Consider the following 22,135-nt stretch of genomic DNA (forward strand, 5'->3'; position numbering starts at 1 on the left):
CTGCATAATTGGATAAGAATGTGGACTTTGCTTCTTTTGCCCTTTTTTTTCTTTTTATAGGACTTTAGTTTATACTTTTACTTGTTTTAAAGAGCCACACCTTAAAATGCAAAGTGATAGGGACATTCAATGTAAATTCCTACCAATGAATTGTTGGGTGTCATTGGGCAGTATGTGCCAGGTTTTGAAGTTTTAGAATCATTTCAAGACGATTTTGGAAAAACTATAAATAGAAAGGGACCCAAGCAGGATCATTTGGAGACTCCAGATGTGACAATATATAGCTCTTGGTTTATCTTTATCAAGTTTTCATATTACATCAATTTCAAACATTTTAAGAAAGGTGATTCTTCAGCAAAAAGCCTTACAAATGCCTTGTAAATGTCTAAAGTATCGCAGTGATGTAGAAGTTGGAATTATACCTCAAAATTTCATTTACAGCTCTTTCCACTTCCTTTTTAAAACCGCCAGTGAAAGTGCAGAAAGAGCATATTTTTTTATTATTTGACAAAAAGGCTACCAAAAAGAAACGCTACAATTTCCATAGAAAATATTGTTTGAATAGGAAATCATGAGAAGTTTTTTATACCTTGAAATTTTTTCATTATCCTATACATAAAAATTGTCTCAGAAAAAGAAAAGCTTTTGCTATGTGATACCTCACCAGTAAACCTTATCAACTGTTTGTAAGTAGATTGCTGCTCCATTTATGTCTTTACAGAAGACGATTCTAGCTGAAGACGAAAGGTTTTCATTGATTTCTGTCTACTGATTATGTAAAACTGAATCCGTCAAAACATGGATTTGTAACTAGAACGTCTTACTGAATTTGTCAATTTTGTAATGGATGAGTCGTTCAATTCAATTGGATCAAAGATGTTGAAGCAGAAATTTAAAAATGTCTCTTTTTGTCCCGTACTGGATATCTTCTTTATTATCAAGCTGCCGTTTCCAAGATCTGAATCTATTGTCTCTTCGTAACTTCATATCAAATCGTGCAACTTAGGTAACATTTTTGCAACAATGAAAGCATTGAATAATAACGGCTCAAGAACACATCATTGGGGTACAACAGATTTTGCATGTTTCGTGTTATCATACTCACACAATTTTTGAACCTCTTCAACCGAAATTCCTTCTGTTTAAACCTCAACTCTTTTGCAGTGAAGAACTAAAGTTCAAAGTTTTCGATTATTATTCTGACGTTTGACAGTCTGAACAGCATTAGACGGAAAGCTTCAGTGTATCTGGAAAAGTTTGCTTTTTCTAAAGTCATTTTTAAATTTTGTATTAGATGACAAAAAATAGTTTTTCAATTCAATTGTCATTGAAGCTGGATAATATCATGGGAGGTTTTTTTTAAAATCGAAAAATGTCTCTGCCTTAAACTGCCGTCTGACATTTATACTCTGAAGAGTGCCGGGCGAAAAGGACTTCAGCATGGTAAGTTTCCGCTTGGTTTGGTTTGGAGATACTTTGCTAGATGGAGGTAGAAAATATTTGAAGATATTGGCCGGCTGTTGATTTTTATCTTAGCAGTAGTAGAATAGAAGAAATACTAAGTTTTAGCTAAACATGCAAGCATGACAATGTAATGGCCTTCAAGATGCTGTTCTTAAATCCTGTATCATGGTCTCTCCACACAGACAATTTTCTCAACCATGGAAGCCTTCTTTAGAGAACAAAGAAAATAACACAATACTTGGGAATGGGACACGTTCTTTTCTCTCAATCTCTTTGACCGATGATGCTAATTGCATTCTGGGTACTGATTGTTTTCATCTGCAGCTACTTATGACGTAAGATATATACTTGATGAGAAATCAAACCGATTATTTTGACGTCATTATTCAAAAAATGAAATCTATGGATATATTGCAATATAATTTGGAAAAACAAAGCATTCTAAGCTCTGTTAGCTGGAAATAGGTAGCTCATTTGCAAAGCAAAATTCTTCAAAGTTTGAAGTTAATGATAAGGAGCTGAACATGGATTTTCTAAAAACTCCTTCGAAGACCAATTCGGCGCATTCAAAGAATTCTGACACAAGCAACGTCAACAAAGGGAGTGCTACATTCTCCATTGACGAAGATGACGATATTTCAAGTAAAAACTCTTCGCAGTCTGTGAAAGTAAGATTTACATTTCTTTTTACATTTACTAGATCTATTTTTTCACTAAAAAGGAAATTAGATTAATATTTTAAAAAATTTGTCCTTAAACCCCAGCAAAGCCCTAAGAAGTTTAGTCTAGGAATGTTATCGCACCATTTATAAGATATAACGAAATAAAAAATATTTGATGCAGTTTTTTAGTATATTTCAAAATTGAATGATAGAGTTTGATGATAGGGGTGCTCTCGTTTTGATTATTGAATGTACAAAAAGAGCTCATTTGAAAATTTCTTCTACAGACAATGCCCAACTGTACCTGTTTGTTGTGAATTGCTTTATTTTAACTTCATTTAGTTTTTGAAGCGTGCATAGCATACATCTAGTTAAGTTTTAACTGAACTGCTAACGTTCAAAGTAGTTTTATTTCTCAATATCATTAGGCAGTTTAATAAAGAGAACAACATTTGGGCTGACAATATATTATTATATTTTCATAGAGCTTACTGGTTAACAGATAGAAGATTACCCATGAAAGATTCTTTCCTTATTTCTTTGACTTAAAAAACTTATCAAATTTCAGTTTATTGGCAGTATTATCCTTGCAAAATCGTATTTCAGAATTCTATTGTAGTAAACAGATAATTTTGTGAAAGATGGATAAACGTCTTCAAAAAATGTCAAAAGTCATAGAGCTTTGTATAATCATTAATGTTTGATTTGAATTCATTTGAAGATGAGAAAATCAAAATCTCCAAAAACAAAAGGAAAGATTGAGGACCAACTAAACAATGAGAATCTGAAAATGCTACAACAAATCTTTGAGGTAAATGTTCTCAAAATTATATTCAAAGTCATGATAAATAGTGTCATCTTTTTGTAAATTGATATTTTATGAACTTTTGTTCTGGATGTGTTCCACTGCTTGCTCAAAAGTAGCCATAATAATGGCAAAATATTTTTGAGCAATTCTAGATGATAATTGAATTCATTGTAACATGATTTAATAACAATTCCAAAGAACACTTTAAACGACTTTATACTTGGTAAAACGCTCTTTCATTCAAGTGTATATTTTTACAAAAATTTTAAAATTTCACAAACAATTTTTTAATTGTTTTTGTAAATTTTTCTACTGAAAAATGCAGAACGCTGATGAAGACTGTGGAGGAGGCCTAGATATTGATGAATTTGGCAAAGCCCTGAAAATGGCATTCCAACAAGAAGTAAGCGGTTTTAATAGATGTTTTCTTTTCAGGATAGTGAAACAGAAAAAGACCATCTTCCTTAAAGGCATGTTTCTAAAAACTTACAAAGCATTACATCTATTGTTAATACAAAGAAATTGAAGAGATTATGGCTGTTTACCATATTCTTTAAGTGGTTGAAATCAGTAACATATTAATTAAGCTCATGAAAAGTATGTTTAAAGGTCTGTCATAAAGTGCTCGATGCCTTGGAGGTGGTACTGTATAGGCCTTATGATCGCATTAAGCGTGAAACACTGAGTAGCAAATTTTAACCGAAATAGCGTGCTTCTCAAACTCTAAATTCACCAGCTTGAATTTAAAGTACATCGCTAATAAAAAGTTTCCATATAATCAATAAAAATTGCTACTAAAGAGACTTTAGTTTAAATGATATTGTATATTATATTGTATATTGTAAACTATATCATTGAATATTTTTCTGATATCATCCAAATTTTGATTGGACAAATAGTAATTTCCATGTGATTTTTTTTGCAATTTTTGATACAAATAGTGGGCAACAATGTATAGACTTTAAGAAATTCAAATCTTTGTGACAACTAATTAAACATATTATTTTGCTAAATAGCTTTTTTCTAATAATAATTGAAACTGCAACATCCTGTTTTGAAATTTTCTTGACAGCAAACAAAAAACAAGATTACATGAACAAGTCAAGCTAAAAAGTCTATTGTAAATATAGTGCCTTAAAAATGATATCACGAAAATCCATGGTTATAATTTCTTATTTGGATATTTAACTGCTTGCGTACATTTAAAGGAATTTCACAATGTCCTTTTAGGCTATACCACTCAAATTTAATCTTTTTGACAATATGATTGGCGGAATAGAACAATATTATGATAACACTGGCTAGCATTGCATTTTTCCAATATCAAAGGACAAAAATAGGCTTTATTAATTCATGTTCTTCTTTCTTTCTTTGCCTGTAGCTTGATGATAAACAGCTAAATATGCTGTTTATGAAGGTTGACACAAACTGTGATGGAACTGTGGACTGGGTTGGTTGATCCTTTAAACTAGATTTGATCCAAATTATTTTAATAAGCAGTTTGTTATGATAAATTTACCATTGTAAAACTCAATGAATATCATACCCAGCGTTTTTCCATGTTGTATGATTTTTGAAATCTGTTGTTGTACAGTTTTTATGGCTACTAGGAATCCCAAAATTAACTTCATCTTTCAATTTACCTTTTTAAATCCTAAATGCATAGTTCATCTGCATTTGATTTTTTCTTGTCGGAGTTTTAATGGCCTACTATCTATCATATCTTTATTCAGTATAACTGTAAATTTTCAATCATTTAATGCAAATATCGATCTATACAAATATTTATATTTATGATAAATGGTTTTCTTATACAGGAGGAATTCTGCAACTACATGTTGTTGGAAAATCAACAGAAAGACAGTATGAGCCGTGATGTAAACGAGGTTTGAAAATTTTATCGTTGATAATTTTTATTGGTTTTGTAAAGCACAGGGTCACAATGCTGCTTTGCTTTGGTTGCTTTGGTACTGGATTAAGTTTTCATGGCACCAGAGAGCTTTTCCTTATATTCTAGAGGCAGATTCTGGTTATTTTTGCTAATAACTTTTGTAGTAAGATAAATCAATGGCATAAATTTATATTACCAGGTTTCATTGATTTTACATTATCCTATTTCAGCGTCTTAAATTTCTTTTATAGAGAGCCTCTCTTTTCTCTTGAACGCCAAAAATATTCTAATTTGTTTGAAACTGTTACTGACTATAATTATGCACATTTATCATGACTATTTCAAATAATTCATTCAACAATCATCCTGCCTTTGTTTTAGCTGCCATTCCCAAACGCTGATCGAACAATCACCAAGTATGTTTCAGATCTAAATGTTTCTATTATGAAATATCCACAATCGTGCGCTGCTAATTGGGACAAAGCATTTAACATAAAGTATTATAACAATCTAATTTTCAATGTTTCCTTGAAAGAATTTTCTTTTGGTATCGTGCACTGCTAATTGGGACAAAGCATTTAACATAAAGTATTATAACTATCTAATTTTCAATGTTTCCTTGAAAGAATTTTCTTTTGGTATCGTGCACTGCTAATTGGGACAAAGCATTTAACATATAGTATTATAACAATCTAATTTTCAATGTTTTCTTGAAATAATTTTCTTTTGGTATATGTTTTGAGACTAGAAAAAAACATTTTCATAACCTTCTTACTTTATCACAATGTAAAAAATCATATTTTCTCGCATCGGAAATACACTTTTTCCAAAGGAAATTGAAAATAATAGATAGAAAGAGCATGTAGAAAAAGAAGGGAGATTTCGCATTCTTTTGTTTTAAACCCCCCGAACATCCCCACTTTCACTATTTATTGCTTCTATGTGATGGGTAATTTTTGGTGAAATACTCCGTTTACACTTTGACTTTTATAAACGGTACGGTAGAAGAATGTCGATAAAACCTTGGAACAAAGTAGTTCACTCTCGTGTAAACCGATGCCATTAGAAATGTACCTCTTCAGCTTCTTTAAAACTGAGAACAGGCGATTTGATAAAACAATATTTTTCTATAGCATTTGATGAAATATTTTATCATGATAACTCTATTGTGCTTAATGTATTCATTCATCTTAAGTCTTCAATACTTCTAAATCTTTTACATTAACATTTGACAAAACAATCTTTAAAATCGCGATCTTTTTATCTTGTTATATGTATTAATTCATTATTAATATCTTATCTTGCATTCCTGAGTTTTTTGTTCTAACAACTGATAAAGATTTTTTCCATTGACAGCCCTCATCACGACATTCTTGTCAGCGTAGCCTATCTGCCATCATTTGGAGCAAACCATGGTCAAAATTCCGACGAAGTAGACTCCAGTTCTGGTCGATATCTCTCCTGCAGCAAAGATGGAGCGCTGGTGTTTTGGAACCTCGACTTCAAGCTGCAAAAAACTGTCCTCGTATGTGTCTAGAGATTTGCTTTGCTTACCCAGTGTCACAACCAGGATACTCGGGTGAATGTTTGATTTCTGGATCTAGGGCAATTTTGTTGGATCTGCGAATTTAATTAATTTTTTTATAATGTCTAGGCATACCTGAGTACTGCATTCAGTATTCTGCCTCATGGAAAAGCCATGATGTTTTGATCCAGGCGAGTTTGTTTGGTTTACTCAAGCAGAACTACCGGGGAAGAAGGGTGGGCCACATAAGTAGTCTGGAATGGGAGAGACACTTTTCCAAAAAGATGGTCCTTAAGATTCATGCATATCTAGTGAGAAATTTCGGGGAAAGGGAATGTCGGGCTGTACATTAACTAGGTATAGCGACATTGGCAGTTGCGTTGGGGATGCCATCAAGCAATATAAATCTTTGTATAACACGTAAGCGATTTGAAATTATCATGTTTCAACGAGCAACACCAGTGGCGGTTTTAGGGACTGCGGAGCCCAGGGAAAAACATCTGCGGGGCTCCTGTTCCTTACAATTTCTATCTTTTTTCATAGATATGGGGCCTTTTTGGCTATTATAAGCGCGGGGCCTGGGGCCATGGCCCCCCTGGACCAACACGATCAAGACTTTGTTGCAGATTTAATGCAGGGGTTATATTTATGTGTAGCGTTATTTGTTGATGTTAACGTGACTATACACACGTTAATTTCCAATCTCAGAACTCTAATGTTAAGTTATAGTCAGCAACTTTCAAACTGAACAGTATATTGAAAGAAATTAATTGGAAAAATGTTTATATCCTATGAGAAAATGTGCGTCTCTTGAAGATATGAGCTTTATGGTTGGACCATATTTTAATTCTTTTCTAATTAGTTTTATTTTAGCTTTTCAAAGTAAAAATGTATAATTCACTTTAGCAAACTTTAGGTACTGTATTGTTAAATAAAGAGTATTAAGTTTTAACTATTTTCAAAAGTGAGCGTGCATAAAGCAACTCCAGGGATTCCATAAGTCAGAAATTTTACTGCAGAAAGAATATGCTAACTTGTTTTTAAAGGAACCAAGTATTTATTAGGCATAAATATTCTACTCTACAGGGAGTAGTTTATTTTCTTTTGCGGGCTCATGGGAATCAAACAAAACAAATGCTCAGAGACGGCGCCACGAAATTAAGCCTGGGGGGCTAAGATTAAGTGGGGGGGCTGAAGCCTCCCCAGCCCCCCAGTGGCGCCGTGCTTGATGCTGCTTGTGAGAAAGCCTTGCGATGTTGGCAAACTATTTCAGCCTTATACAGAAAGCAGATTAATCTCAAGTTTTCCTTATAGCTTGGTGACCACCATTCATCGTCGAATAAAACAAGACCCATCTGGGTCACTTGTTTAGTGGCACTTGGCAACGTAAAGAAGATTGCGGTATCAACGACTGAGCGAGATCTCTGTATGTTTGTTTATAACGCAGTTTTAGTCTGCATCTTCTTGAAATTAATGAAATAATAGAGTTGTAGTTTCCAAACAATTCACAGAATAGTTTGCTGAAAACAATTCAAATTTCTATAACTAGAGGGACTCTTAAAATATTCTGCAGCAACGTTAAAGTTGAACAGAAAGAAACTCGATTATGAATCGATCAATGAATGTGTGTAAAAATTCCATCCTTGCTTATGTGGCTTGCTATGAGGCAGTGGCAGAAATTTAGCTATTCAAGTATAGTGAATTGCTATTTTGAGTATAGTGAATCTATTCAAGTTGCTTGTTCGATACGCCTTTTCTTGCAAACTTCCATTATTAGTTGAGTATTGATGTACAGTGAAGTCATAGGGGACTGGAACACAAGTTACGAAATTGAGCAGCCGTGAGGCATTGTTCTGTTTTGGTGCCCCATTTCAATTGCTTTTATTGAACAGTATACAGAGCAAAAGTGTGCCTTTAACGATAAGTTCATTTTTACAGCATTTTATGACTGTTCCGGGAATAATTTTGACAAGCAATATATGGTAACAGGATTTCAGCATAGCATTTTGTCAATGGATTATTGGTATGTTTTGCTCACATTTTGTACTTTTACTTACATGCCAATTCTTGTGATTGTTGAATAATTTGTGTTCCATTTCTAGGAGGTCAGAAACTCATAATCTTCTTGTAGAAGGAGTAAGCCGTTATGATGATTTCTGTCGAAGGGTTAGCATTCACGCTTGCATTCCCTAATCACGGGCCTGTGGCGTAACACAGTTTAGGGCACCTTGATCCACCTCGGTGTTGCCCTAAATGAAATTGTAGAGATCTTGAACAGCATCAAGTCCATTTCTCATTGACTCACTTCTGCAAGACTCAACTAATGACCGAGGCAGTCCTCCATTCGCTTTGCCAAGCCCTCAGCTTTGCCGCTTATTTTAGACCGTCAAAGCATTTGCCAACAAGTTTCTACATACGCTTTTAAGCCCAATTTGTAACCTGATGAAGACTGAGTTTTGTGAAATTTAGCAAAAACTTCCTTTCGTACATCATTCAGTGCAAAAATGACACAAACTGACATTTATTCGTGCTGACGAAAGTCAGATGTTTCATCAATTATGCCTGCACAATAGCCGCTTTCTTTTACTTCTTCGACAATCCTCTCAAGAAGCTTTGAATGTGCAATTTTGTTATTTTTGCTACTTTATGAAACAGTTCTGCCAATATATTCAAGCAGCAATTATGTTTTTGAATATTACTCAAATGCCTTTAGGTATAATCCAAGGAACCTGAATGAAAGTCTAATACTTCTTGGTGACACAGGCGGTGGAGTCTCTTGTATAATGTTCAAAGAGGCGACAGTAGGCCTATTTGATGTCAACATTGGTAAACTGGAAGTTTTATCGCATGGTATGTTAAAAATATTACAGTACAAGACAAAGTTTATTAAACAATGTACGTCTTTACCATCTCAAAATTAGGTATCTGTCTACGTTGCATGCATGAACGAGTAAGGATACGACACGACACAACACGACACGACACGACACGACACGACACGACACGACACTACACGACACTACACTACACTACACTACACAACACGACACGACACGACACGACACGACACGGCACGACACGACACGACACGACACGACTCGTAGTGTCAAAACATTTCACGCGAAAACATGACCGAAATAACATTACACGAGATGACCCGACGCGATGCATGAATGAATGCTTACGTATACAACACATCAGGACATGATACCACAGCATACGACATACAACATACCGCCTACCACATACCAAGTACAACAAACCGCATACCACATTCAAAATACCACACACCGAGTACCACATACCACATACAACATATAACATACTACATAAAGAAAACCCCACCCATATCATACATCATGTCATACTATATCGAATCTTTTTAAATATACTGCTATAAATTGGCATACGTTTTTTCTGCTGCAAAGAGTTTTAAAAGTCAGCTGACCATTTAAGCATACCTATAATTCACAGTAATTTCTAAATTCGTTGAGTTCTTTCTTATAGTAACATTTCGACGAATATCATTCAAAGAATTGTTCAAGAAAAACCATAGATCAGTAAAAGTGATTTCCCTACCAGTAAGTATGTTTAAGCCAGATAGCATGGTGTAGGAAATAAAGAAATTTTCAAGTATTACAAAGCCAAAAGTAGCAAATCGCTTTATAACTGAATAACTGAGTTCAATTTTGCTCCATTATCTCTTTATCAGTGGGGTTTAAAATGATTAATTGAATTAAAACTTTCTCATATAATGATCAATCCAATTTTAAAAAATTCTGCGATAGTTTTTTAATGTGTTGGCGCTACATATCAAAGTCATCTCCGATCTGATATTGCTACTTCTAATGCCAGCGGTATATTACTGGAAATATTCGCTGTCAGCGGATCTTAAATGAAAAATATTAATAAAATACAGCAAAACAAATCTTTCTCATTGAAGTTCAGTAAGGTTTTTTAGGCACCATTTAGAACGTTTTAAGAGAAAGATGGTAGCATTATATTTATGCAAAAAGAAACATCAGTAATATGTTTTGTTCAAATGCAGGGACTGCACGATGACTGGGTGAGAAAAGTGAAATTCATACCAAATTTGCAATGCTTCCTTTCATGTACAAGAACAAACAACACATCTTTGTACCTTGGAGACTTGCAACGAAAGAAAATGTATGTACTCCCAAACTGAATTTGCGAGCGCCTCCGTTGGGACGCGGTCTTAATTAAGCAGCAATTATTTCTTTGGATAAACACAGGACCGGGTTAAGCAGGACCCAAGTCAAGAAGAATTTCTCTAAGATAAGTGGCCCAAAAATAGGCCCTTTCATGCTGCAGCTTCAGACCAAATGTGGGCTTAATCCAGCACAAAGTAATAATATTTTGAATATTTCAAAACATGCAGATAAAAGTAAAGATCTGGGCTTTAACATTTCTAGTAACTTTATTATTTCAACTTTTAATTTTTTGTCAACAGGAACTCCTATTTTCGCGTTCGTAAAGGTATTTACGCTTTTGACTACGACAAAGACAACAATGTTATAGGTGAGTGCAGATCAGCGGCTATCGTATTTCATGATTCTAAGATAACAGCTCTCTCTGTTTTGATAACATATTTGAAGTTTAAACGGTGGCTGGTAAAGTAGGGGCGGATCCAGGAAAATTTCTGACCGGTGCTCAGTTGAAGCACAGAATAGAGTTGTCAAGTGATGACGCCACAAAAATCTATTCCGCACTTGTATCCTGCCAGAATCTCGTTTCAGTGAAACGATTGTCAACCGTGAGACATATGTAAAGTATTATTTTGAAGTATAGTGGACTAATCCAGGCTTATCCTAGTAATTTATTAATGAAACGTGAAGTAAAGTATTGTGAAGTAAAAAGACATTACTTAATATTTCTTCTTTTGTTTTGTTTCAGTAACTGGTGGTCCTGACCGAATCATTCGTCTTTGGAATCCATACGTAACCACGAAAGCAACTTCGGTAAAAATTCTTCTTTCAATAGCCTCAATGCAACTATTGAAAAAACACAGGTAGACCAAACGCAATTTCAATGGTTGTAATTTTTTTACATAATATATTTGGGCATGCGTCGTAAACATGATTGAAAAAGGAATACTAATATCTTGTTTTGAATTCCACTCCAAAAGTGTTTGTGTATGACACATTGCTGTATTCACACAACCGTACCTCGTCTACTTGTTTTTATTCATACTTAGTGCTGAGCTTCAAATCACGTTAAATGAAATGATATTTCATACCCTGCATAACACTTTATCTGTATATCCTGTCTATCAACATCGATAAATGATAGACATGGTCTTCGACAAAGGTTGAAAAATGCAAGGACAAAGGGGGGCAAGGGAAAATTTAACACCCATAACAAAAGATTTTGAAAAAAAACTCTATTGTTTTGCAAAGAAGTAGGGGGGCTAAGGCCCCCACCCTTCGTCGGAGGCCCTGATAGTGTGGCAGAAAGTTTCCTGATTCCGCATTCCATATTCAATGCCATTCCATATTCCGGATTCCTGATTCCGTATTCCGCATTCCGGATTCCGTGTTTTGAAGGTAGCCCGCGACAAATGCCCTCTAACCTAAATTCCAAATTTGCGTAGCAAGAAATGAATACAAACAAACGGTCGGTTGATTTCAAAGTCGACATCCTTTTTGTCTTTTCATCTGATCAGGATATGATTGATTTACTGCACAATCAGGATCTGGCTTAAGTCAATTTTGAATGAAGGAACACAATTTACAACCAAGGCCTGCAAAATTTTTTGATAAGATATGTTTTGGTTTTTCACCCTTGAGCTATTTTGTTGAGGTTGACCAATCAGTGCCGCTTGCCTACTGATTGGTAGCTTTCTTCAGTGGCTTTCTTCTATACAACTCTTCCTGCCGAAGTTTTGCCAAAACTTGGGGAAATCTATACTTAAGGTTTTAAGCAATAATTAATGAAATATAAAATAAAATGCGCAATCAGTAAATATTATTGCATGTGTGCTCATAGGTACTCAAGGGACATGTTGCACCAATTTGCCAAATCATAATGGACAGCGAGCACCAGCAAATAATCAGTATATCAAAGGACAAGGTAAGGAATAAGAACATGTTTTAGGAGGTTCGGGGGAATGAATTGAAAGTCATCAGGGATACCTTGTAATTGGATTCAAGGAACATGGCTGCGAGCCTGCCAAATACTACTGTGGAAAACATGGGGGTTTGAGCAACTACCACTTCCAAGGAAAAATTTAGCTAAGGTATTGACTTAAGATGTCATAGCATTGTTACTTTGTGTGTTTTGTATCTGTATCGCAAGAACAAGCATTTTTGCATTAAATGGCTGTATTTCTATGTCATTAGTGAGATTTTTTCTATGGCCGTTAATTTCTTATTCTGTTCACTGGCAAACGTTGGTTTTGAATCTGTTGCCATTTTTTTAAAGATGATCAAAATTTGGGACATGAGGGACCAGCTATGCATCCAAACGATTCCAAGCCGACTGGTACACATTGGGAGCACGCCTGTCACAACAGCTCATTATAACCCAAAGCACATGACATTGGTCCTCGGTGGCACATCGGTACGTTCAATTTTTTTAACTTTTTCACTGTAATCGGTGTGGTATTCGTAAAATTTAAGGAAGTATAACGCGAAAGTTAAAAATCAAATCAATGCTTTGCTACCTCTTTTCTTTCAAAATATGAAAACTATACCATAAAATTATACTTCTGCCTTTCATACTCAATCAAAACTTGGGTGCAATAAGTATTGAATGTCTAATGAAATTAAGTAGCAGATATAGCTTGGTATCTAGATTCAAGCAAACATTTAAACGCCTGATGCTGTTGTCCGTTTGAGTAGGAAGAAGCTAGTACAACGCCAACAAGTTATGCCGCATTACTTCTCCACAGCATTCCACTGCTGTTCGCAATAAATAGAATAAAATTTGAAAATTTATTTGTCATATTCCGTCAGTTCGAAGGAAAGGCTGCTAACAATTGTAAAGGCAATGCCTTAATTTTTTAGAATCGGCTGAATATGTGCTGTGATAAAATTTTTTAAAATAAACCTTGATTTTGACAGCCAAAAAACTTCCTAATTCAACGATGTAATCGAAATGTGAAGTTGAGCGAATTAGCAGCAATCTACAAACTGATACTTAAATACAGTTAAACAACCATTACTGTATTTAAACAACCTGAGCCAGAACACATCATAGAAAGCCAACTAGGGTCATGTCACCATCAACCCCGCACCCAACCCCCCCCCCCTCCACATTTATTATATTCTAAGCCATTGAGTACATGAGTGGATCAGCACACTAAGCATTAAAAGTTTTGTTAGCAATGAGTCAAATGGCCTACTGTTAGCAATGATATATATATAATATATATATATAATAATAATAATAAATAACTTGTTTAAAGTTGGCGTACTAAATGAACGGCTGATAGCTATAATGAAACTAATTAATGCCAACTATCTATAAAGAGTTAGTATGAAATAAAAATATATGATACAATATTAAAAAGGTTTATGCAACGACTGATATGGTATATGGCTAAAATGTTTATGCAGCGTTACAATATTAAAAATGTTTATGGTATAATGTTCTAAATAAAACCTAACCCAGCAATAATTTTTTACACAATCTACAGTCGCATTCTATAGGGTGTGCTCTTAATTCTTTTTTAAATGTTGCCAATGATTGGGACTCTCTTATACTGTGAGGTAGTGTTTGCCACAGTTTTTGACCTAAATATCTCACAGTTTCTATACCATAAGGAGTTGTCCTGGCTTTTGGAATGCAAAGATTATTTTTAGTTCGCAAATCATGATGTACATTTCTTGTTTCAAAAATCTCACTCATGAAACTAGGGTTCAGGTTATGTTTGGTTTTGTATATTTCTATCATCAAGTACTGTAGATTGCGTTGGTGAATTGATACTGCATTATCCAAAGTCAGCAATGCTTCGCAGTCAGCATGACTGTCTTTATAAACAATTCTGAGTGCTCTTTCGTGGATTTTATTCACTTTAGCATTCAGACATCTGTCATGGAACCTTCAAGTTAGGGAGCAGTAGCTAAACTGAGCTTTTATGAAGCTGTTCATTAGGAGACGCAGTTTATCAGAACCCATAAATGGTGAAACTCTAGCAAGAGCATGCAGTTTTTGGCTGGCTCTTTTGCATAAATTTGAGACGTGACTTTTGAAATTAAGATTTTTATCTATTATCACCCCTAGCAGTTTTTCTTCAAAGGTTTTTTATCAACAATGGCCTCACAGATTTTGATCCTAAAGTCATCTTGATTTGTTCCAAAAGTAAGAAGATGACATTTCCCTGCATTCAATTTCATAAAGTTTTCTGGAAACCACTTTGATAAAACAAGAGCATCAGTTTCTAGCCGTTCTAAAACTTTATCCAATTGACAGTCAGCTGCGAAAATCGTAGTATCATCAGCAAAGTTACATACTGCAGTATCAGTTACCATTAAGAATGAATCATTAATGTATAAATTTAATATAATGAGTCTTTAATGTGATGATTTTTGCTGTTAGTGCAACCCTTGGTTATTATAGGGTAATGTTTTACCCCGTATGTAGGTTCGAAGACATATATAGATGCTAGTTCAACTTCAAGAGCTTTATGATGCACACTCCATGATTACAAGGTTAAGGGCCTGTTTACATGGGATCGGATCTGAAAATACTTGCGTTTACACGGGATCGGATCCGTATGGATCCATTTACACGAGACCTTTTTGGGATCAGATCCAAACGGGACCACCTTCAAAAGCGATCCCAAACGGGTACGGATAGCAGATCCAAATTGGATCGGATCCGCCAGGTCCCGTGTAAACGCAAAGCCTATCCGTACCATTTTGGGTACGGATCCATTTGGATCCGATCCCCTGTTAACAGGCCCTAAGACCCCGTTTACACGAGGGCAGATCCGAACCGGATCGGATCCATAAGAGTACGGGATAGGCCTTGCGTTTATACGGAACCTGGTGGATCCGTATACTTTTGGATCCGCTATCCGAACACTTTTGGGATCCCGTATGGATCCGATCTGGACCGGATCCCGTGTAGACGGTTGGTTGCAAGAGAATGGTTTGCTTTCCAGTGAGTCTTATATTTGCCATGGATATAAAAGAAGATAGCTTTGCGCAATTATCAAAAAGGAGATTCAACAATGGCTCGGAGCGCGGAAACGCGGAAACGAGGAAACGAGGAAACGTGGAAACGCGTCAGCTCTGTCCCTTGCTAACCAATTTCTAATGGTTCATAACTATTAACGATCAACCTTGGCTAATCTCTAGGTAAAGAAAGTCCAGTTGTTTATCAGTTCAACATTTACCAACCCTTAAGTATACGTCTGAGCTCCTTGTGCTCAGTCACAGGTATTCACGGTAATAGAAGTGCACAGGTGCAATTCAAAACAAAAGCTTCTGTTATTGCTATTGCAAAGGTGATCAGAAATATGCGCACAGTCTTAAATATTTTTGCTCATGTAATCAATAAAATCGAGCTTTTATTCATATGCAATGCAAGGTTATTACTTTTTTAACGAAATTGACAGGTGCAAGTAATGATTAATTCAGATCACCAACCAGTGTCCATTTACATAGGGCGCATAAGGGGGAGGGGGGAGTTTCACTCGGAATAATTTTTGCAGTCAAATCCCTTTCAAGTTCTCAAACTTCATTTCTTCATATAATCTAAAATATAGATACAAAGAAGATAAAAAACTGTATCCGACCTTGAATTATGTCGACAAAACCAAATCTGAGCTTAAAAAAGTCGTATAATGAAGTCCGGAGAAATTTCTAAAACGAGGTGGTAGGTTGAAATGATGTATTACCCACTGGGTGTAAAGCAGTCCCCTTGGCAAATGTCTAAATATGTAAATATGAAGTAAACTAAAATCCCTGCTTGATAGCATTCGTTCAGAAAGGGCAGTCTAATCTTAAAGGGTAATTAGTTTCCTCTTGATCTTTAACTAGGGCTACATTTTCTCTATTCAAGGAGGCTGATAGCGTTGTCGTGCGACTTAAAGCCATTACTGAGAATTCCTACACAGACACAAACTTTGAACTCCCTCTACTTAATTATTCGCGTTAAAAGGCACTAGTCACAAGTAAACAAAGAGTCACAAAGATGTTTGAAGCCATGTAAATAACCCTATCTCTATGGCAAATACAAATAATTGAAACAATCGACGATAAGTGCTGTTTACAGTTGTCGAGGAGAGGATCAACTTCACGAATTTTTATCTCCTATAAGTGCAAGCAAAGATGTCAAATTTCATAAAAGGCCTATTTGAGTAACATGTTCCTTTTAAGTTCCTTGGTTTTTTTTAAGGTAGGTCACTGGTTCAACTAGGTCACTAAAATCTTTGTCTTTGATGATAGAGTTTTGAAAATTGCTGTCGTAAGGTAATCAAATGTGCTGATTTGAAATATGACATCAAAATTTCAATCAAATTAACGGTTACTATGGTAACAAGGAAACAAAGGGTAAAAATATGCCTTGCTTAGTGCATGCAAAAAATTTTCCTTCATCAGGGAATAGCATCTTGACATATACAAAGCAGCCCCCTGAATGTGTGAGAGTGCACTTTGGCCATTTTTTTCTCTTCTCAACAATTCAGAGGCTATTTATAAACATTTTTAAGTTTATCGTGTATATCCTTCGAAATCGAACGATTGTGAACAGTGGCGGATTTAAGGATGTGGGAAACTAGGGGCAGTTGCCCCTCCCTTAACGAGTTTAAGCAAGTCTGGCGCCGGTTTTTTGGAAATTGTGCGCCCCTTTTTAAGAATGAGAATCGGATGAAAAAGGTTCTTGGACCGATAGGTTAATTTGCTTTAAGGATTACCTCAAGGTTATGTTGTTTATTTTGAAAAGGTATCTGAAATTGTTGTATACAGCGCACACTCGTCACCAATTTCTGAAAACTTTTCAGCACCCCCACTACCAACTGCCCCTCCTTCAAATTTGCTCTGGATCCGCCCCTGATTGTGAATAGCACATTCCAGGGCAGCTCAAATATCAACAAGAATGTCATTCTTGCACAACCCTTTTAAGAATATATTTTTTTAGCTTGTAGTGCTGGACAAAAGAGCGAAGATCGACTATGCTGCCGGAGATGATGAAGTAACGAGTCATTGCAAGCCTCTTTGTGCAGCCTTGTATAATGATCTATTCAATCAGGTACACACAAATGGGCAAAACGATGTTGATTTAGCGTAGAATTTGGTTCGAAATTTTTTTGGGCTTCGACCTACTGATATTCAAATTTGCATCATCCTTTATGCCCTCAAAAATTTTCAGTAGGTAGGTACACAACCTTTGAGCACAGGCACAAAGTTATATTTTTTTCAAAGGGGGGTTACTAAAAGATTACCTGCAATTGCTAATGGTGGCTAACAACGGCACAGGGTAAAAAGAGGCTTAGCTTTAGGGTTCTAAGGCGATTTTTTTTACATTTTTTATTATCCTTGTTATTTGATCTTGATTAAATCTCTTGAGATGATTTTGATCCGTGAAACCAACAATATGAAAAATTAGTCCAACAAATCGATAGCCAGCTTCCTTGTCTCCTGCCCCAATTTTCGCTTAGCCCCCTTCCCCAATTTTTTGTCAGGGGGCCTCAAGCCCTGATGACCCCCTCCTCCTTTAAGCCTGCGCCTAAGGTTTTGAGCCAAACATACTCACTGTCAATTTTCATATTTTCAAATTTTTACATTTTGAAATCTCATGCAAAATTAATTTCGTTGAATTCCGCTTGGTGTAACAAACTTTGTTAATCCTATGCATAGAATTCTAGAATCCTTGTGAATCCTTCCTTCACTCTCGATGTGAATCCTTCCTTCCCTACTCAAGCCCTAGGCCCTTGGAATTGCAATCCTTGACCACTGAACCACAAGCCTCTGGGGATAACCTTTAACTCCTTAGTGAAAAATTTGATTTTAGACCATCTAATTATCCATGAATAAAATCTAAAATAACTTGCAAAATAAGGCTAGACACTGAATTTGTGCATGTGGAAAAAAGACCTTTTTAGGTAGAATGTGTGGTTAAAGATTGTAGCATTGGAAATGCCAAAGATTGTATTTCTTTTTCTTTTTATAAATAGTTGGTATTAATTAGTTTTACATAATTATCTATGTATATTAACTATTGCTCAAACCAACTGTAAACAAAGAGATTATTATTATTATTATTAGCATTCTGCGATAAAATTGCAGCACTTTTTTACTAACTTGTCTTTCTGCTTTGGTTATATCAAAATGTCAGATGCTCAAAATTAAACACTTAGCAAGAAACAACGAGTAAAAATAAAACGCAGATTGAGCCTTTCACAGTTCCCAGTGTTTAAGAAAATGAGATACCAAAAAGAAATGTTTCGTTATCGGTGTTTTAAGCTACTAGCTTAGTTAAAAATAACCAATCATGTTGTAATATTATTATGTTTCACTTCTATATCACTTGTTAGTTGGTTAGTTGTATGAATACATTTAAATTTTTTTCCTGTTCTTAAAGTAGCTTTGTATGCTGTTTATGGTCAAAGATTTTCGCGGCCTAAACAAATTTTGATGATAAAAAGTATATGATGTAACTAATTGACTTGAGAAGTTTGAAAAGTGCCATTTAATTTTCAATATTTTATTCACATAGGTTGTCAGCGCTTGCCATGGATCAGTTGTGAATGTTTGGCAACTGGAAACTGGAGAAAAATCGATTATGTTCAAAGTAGCTGATGATGACGTGGAAATAACTTCCATTTCTTTTGACCCCACGATGAGGAGATTGATAACTGGTACAGGTGATGGTACAGTGAGAATCTGGAACTTCAACAATGGTGCCTGTCTCAGAGAGCTGCAGTCAGCCGATGGTAGTGAGGTATGAGTTATTTGCAGTGAGGTATGAGTTGTTTATAGTGAACTATAAGCTTTTTAGATGCCAAATGTCTTATTGGAATAAAGATAGAAAATGTGAACAAAATTTCTACAGAAATTAGGGTAGACACAACTTCAGTCCATTATAAAAAAGGCTCGTTCCCATTCAAAAAGCGACAGTACTTTAAAGACTAAAAGTTCCGAAACATAAATTGTTAATGCCTATGAGCACAATATTCCAAAAATGTAAACAGTAAAAGTTCCAAAACATAAATACTAAATGTTCCAGGCTCGAGAAGTGAAGAAAAATGCATCCTAGAAGTTCGAAACAGTTCCAAAATTTTACCTATGTTTGTCCCAAGACAATAATTGTCATTGAATTAGAAACATGCGCTTAATGTTGCAGAAGAATTACTGCTCAGATTCTTGCTAGGAGTTATGATGTCGTTTCCAAGAAAACAAAATAGTTTTCAAAAAAGTAATAGAAATTGTTTCAGTAACCATGATTACAAACGAAAAAGTTTCGAACGGAATGAGGCAAAGTCACGACGCCGGGAAAGTTGAATCTGTCAGCTTGAATGTGTGTGTTCAAGAGGTTGGTATAAGAAAGAACAAGGAAATTGGCTTTGAAAAAAGCAAACATTTAGTAACCTAAAGCTTTTCGTCTGACACTCCTCAGAGTTTAAAACGTCAGAACATAGATCAAAAACTCTACCCCAGAACATAGATCAAAAACTCTACGCCAGAACATAGACCGAAAACTCGATCCCAGTTGTGGATCGAAATAGGCCAATCAGAAACACGAGCACGTGACTGTTGAGGCTGACCAATCAGTGCCGCTTGCCTATTGAGAATGCTACCTATGGAGTCCTAAGGTGAAAACGAACTCCTTTTGTCTACACAGTAGCGGGTTTTACGTGCTTATGTAGATAGATTCCAAAACTGCTAGGTGGAACGACGATCGGGCTTTACCAATAATCCGAAACATGTCGCCATTATAGAACAAGGAAGACGCGATATGGAAAACGAAATGTGGGTCTCCGAACAATTCCGTTGCTAATGTTGCTACACAAATAAAACGCTGTATAGAGGCAGCTGTACCATCGTAGTAATAATTTTGCATACGAAGTCTCAATAAGGATAAACATGAGAAATCGCAAGGATTAAGAGTTGTCTTGGAAACTGGCGTTATTTTCTATACTACTGGAGGTATTTTCGTAGTTGAGCGTAGTTTTGTAGTTTACCTTTGAAGTCAAATGTGTGGTTGAAAGTTGAATGCAAACGTTTTACCTGTGCTTGAGACAGCTAAGCACAAAGGTAAATATACCGTGGACACAAAAGTATGAAATTTCTAGAAGTAAACAAAAAAGGCAGAAGTCATGTTATGAATGTGTCGATCAAAATTTCTAAAAGGTTGGGGTTAATTTTTTTCAACGCCCTACCTCTCATTTCAAAATTGATATCGTTGCATTCAAAAACCATAGACTTCAACTTCGAAAGGGAGGCGTGAAATGGGAAGGGGGAGATGGTCGTATTGGTCTATACATGCTTCCTATTCGACCCAAGGAAAACGCGAGAAAACCTGTACAGCAAGAGATTCGAAACACGGGTTGGCATTCAACCGGTTTTTTGTCTCTTGACAAGGTGTTCTTCTTCAGCTCCCCAAAAAATAAACACCTGCAACAAACATTGGTGTACACTAGATTAATGAGCGCTTTCTCTTTATATCATTTAGCACTTTATGACAGCTTCTTTCATCGTTTCATGGTGGCAAATTCAATTAACTTCCAATTAAATTCAACCAAGTTTTCACACGAAAAGAAGATTCAAAAATAGAAGCAAAACAGGTGCTACAGGAAACGATGCACCGCAGAATGCATTGGTGACCTCTGTACAAGAGGTCAAGGTGAAAAGCAGTCTTAAAGGAAATGATAAGCCAGCCATAAATAAATTTGGAAACCACGTGAAACCAGCCAGAAAATTGCGGGAGTGAATTCTCTATGATATATTTTGAATTCAGGTTATAAACCAAACAAAATGTTTCAAGAAATATAAATGCTAACAGTCCAAAAGGTACATGCGTCCTAAAACATCAATCATGTGTCAGAAATAGCAATGAAACTTTCTGTAATATATTTTGAATTCAGGTTACAAACCAGATAAAATGTTTTTAGGAACATAAATGCTAACAGTCCAAAGAAAAAGTCCACGAAACCTAAATTCTAAAAGTTTAAGACAAATGAATGCTTAAAATTTTAGAAAACATTTACATACAATATATTTATTTATCCTCAAAACCGGTTAGTAGAATCTGGAATTTACTATTATGCTACAAAAAATAATTGCTGAAAGTTACAGGAATAATTGATAATTATATAACAGATGTCGTTATATAAAAGCCAGAAGATTGAAACTTGAATGTTAATACTAGGCTTTATGAGGTTGTTTTTGAAAAAATAAAATTTGTTAAAAAATAATTTAAATCTATTTATATGACCAAGGTAAATTTATAGCATGGACAAAGACGCCTAAAATGATAATTAAGTAGATCTTTCACGCGGGAAATCGTATAACTACGAGAGGTGGGTAGAGAATGAGAGTAAGCGTGACGTTATAAACGAAAGTAAAAGAAGGGCTCTCTTAACGGCTCTGTTGCTAATGTTGTTATACAAACACAACATTCAACAAGGAATATGCGCAGCTATCATAATATCGTAATAGTGCGTAATATCATAATATGAGCAGCTATCATAATATCGTAATAGTGCGTAATATCATAATATGAGCAGCTATCATAATATCGTAATAGTGCGTAATATCACAATATGAGCAGCTATCATAATATCGTAATAGTGCGTAATATCATAATATGAGCAGCTA

At 35.3% G+C, this 22,135-nt stretch overlaps 1 protein-coding gene across 1 annotated transcript in view; it reads left to right on the forward strand.

The window, feature by feature from the left end:
• Positions 1-3,238: 3,238 nt before the first annotated feature.
• LOC135686315 (WD repeat-containing protein on Y chromosome) overlaps positions 3,239-22,135 on the forward strand; it is a 35,743-nt gene continuing 16,846 nt past the window's right edge. The window contains exons 1-16 of the mRNA XM_089108904.1: positions 3,239-3,337; positions 4,316-4,384; positions 4,752-4,820; positions 5,207-5,241; positions 6,182-6,350; positions 7,665-7,776; positions 8,289-8,373; positions 9,064-9,200; positions 9,858-9,931; positions 10,399-10,517; positions 10,822-10,889; positions 11,265-11,329; positions 12,357-12,440; positions 12,792-12,929; positions 17,457-17,567; positions 19,035-19,259. Coding sequence (XP_088965030.1) covers positions 3,254-3,337; positions 4,316-4,384; positions 4,752-4,820; positions 5,207-5,241; positions 6,182-6,350; positions 7,665-7,776; positions 8,289-8,373; positions 9,064-9,200; positions 9,858-9,931; positions 10,399-10,517; positions 10,822-10,889; positions 11,265-11,329; positions 12,357-12,440; positions 12,792-12,929; positions 17,457-17,567; positions 19,035-19,259 — 1,644 coding nt within the window. The 5' untranslated portion in view covers positions 3,239-3,253. The remainder of the gene's footprint in view (positions 3,338-4,315; positions 4,385-4,751; positions 4,821-5,206; positions 5,242-6,181; positions 6,351-7,664; positions 7,777-8,288; positions 8,374-9,063; positions 9,201-9,857; positions 9,932-10,398; positions 10,518-10,821; positions 10,890-11,264; positions 11,330-12,356; positions 12,441-12,791; positions 12,930-17,456; positions 17,568-19,034; positions 19,260-22,135) is intronic.

Source organism: Rhopilema esculentum, chromosome 6, assembly GCF_057945365.1.
Source record: "Rhopilema esculentum isolate cy_ngs chromosome 6, ASM5794536v1, whole genome shotgun sequence".
Classification (NCBI taxonomy): domain Eukaryota; kingdom Metazoa; phylum Cnidaria; class Scyphozoa; order Rhizostomeae; family Rhizostomatidae; genus Rhopilema; species Rhopilema esculentum.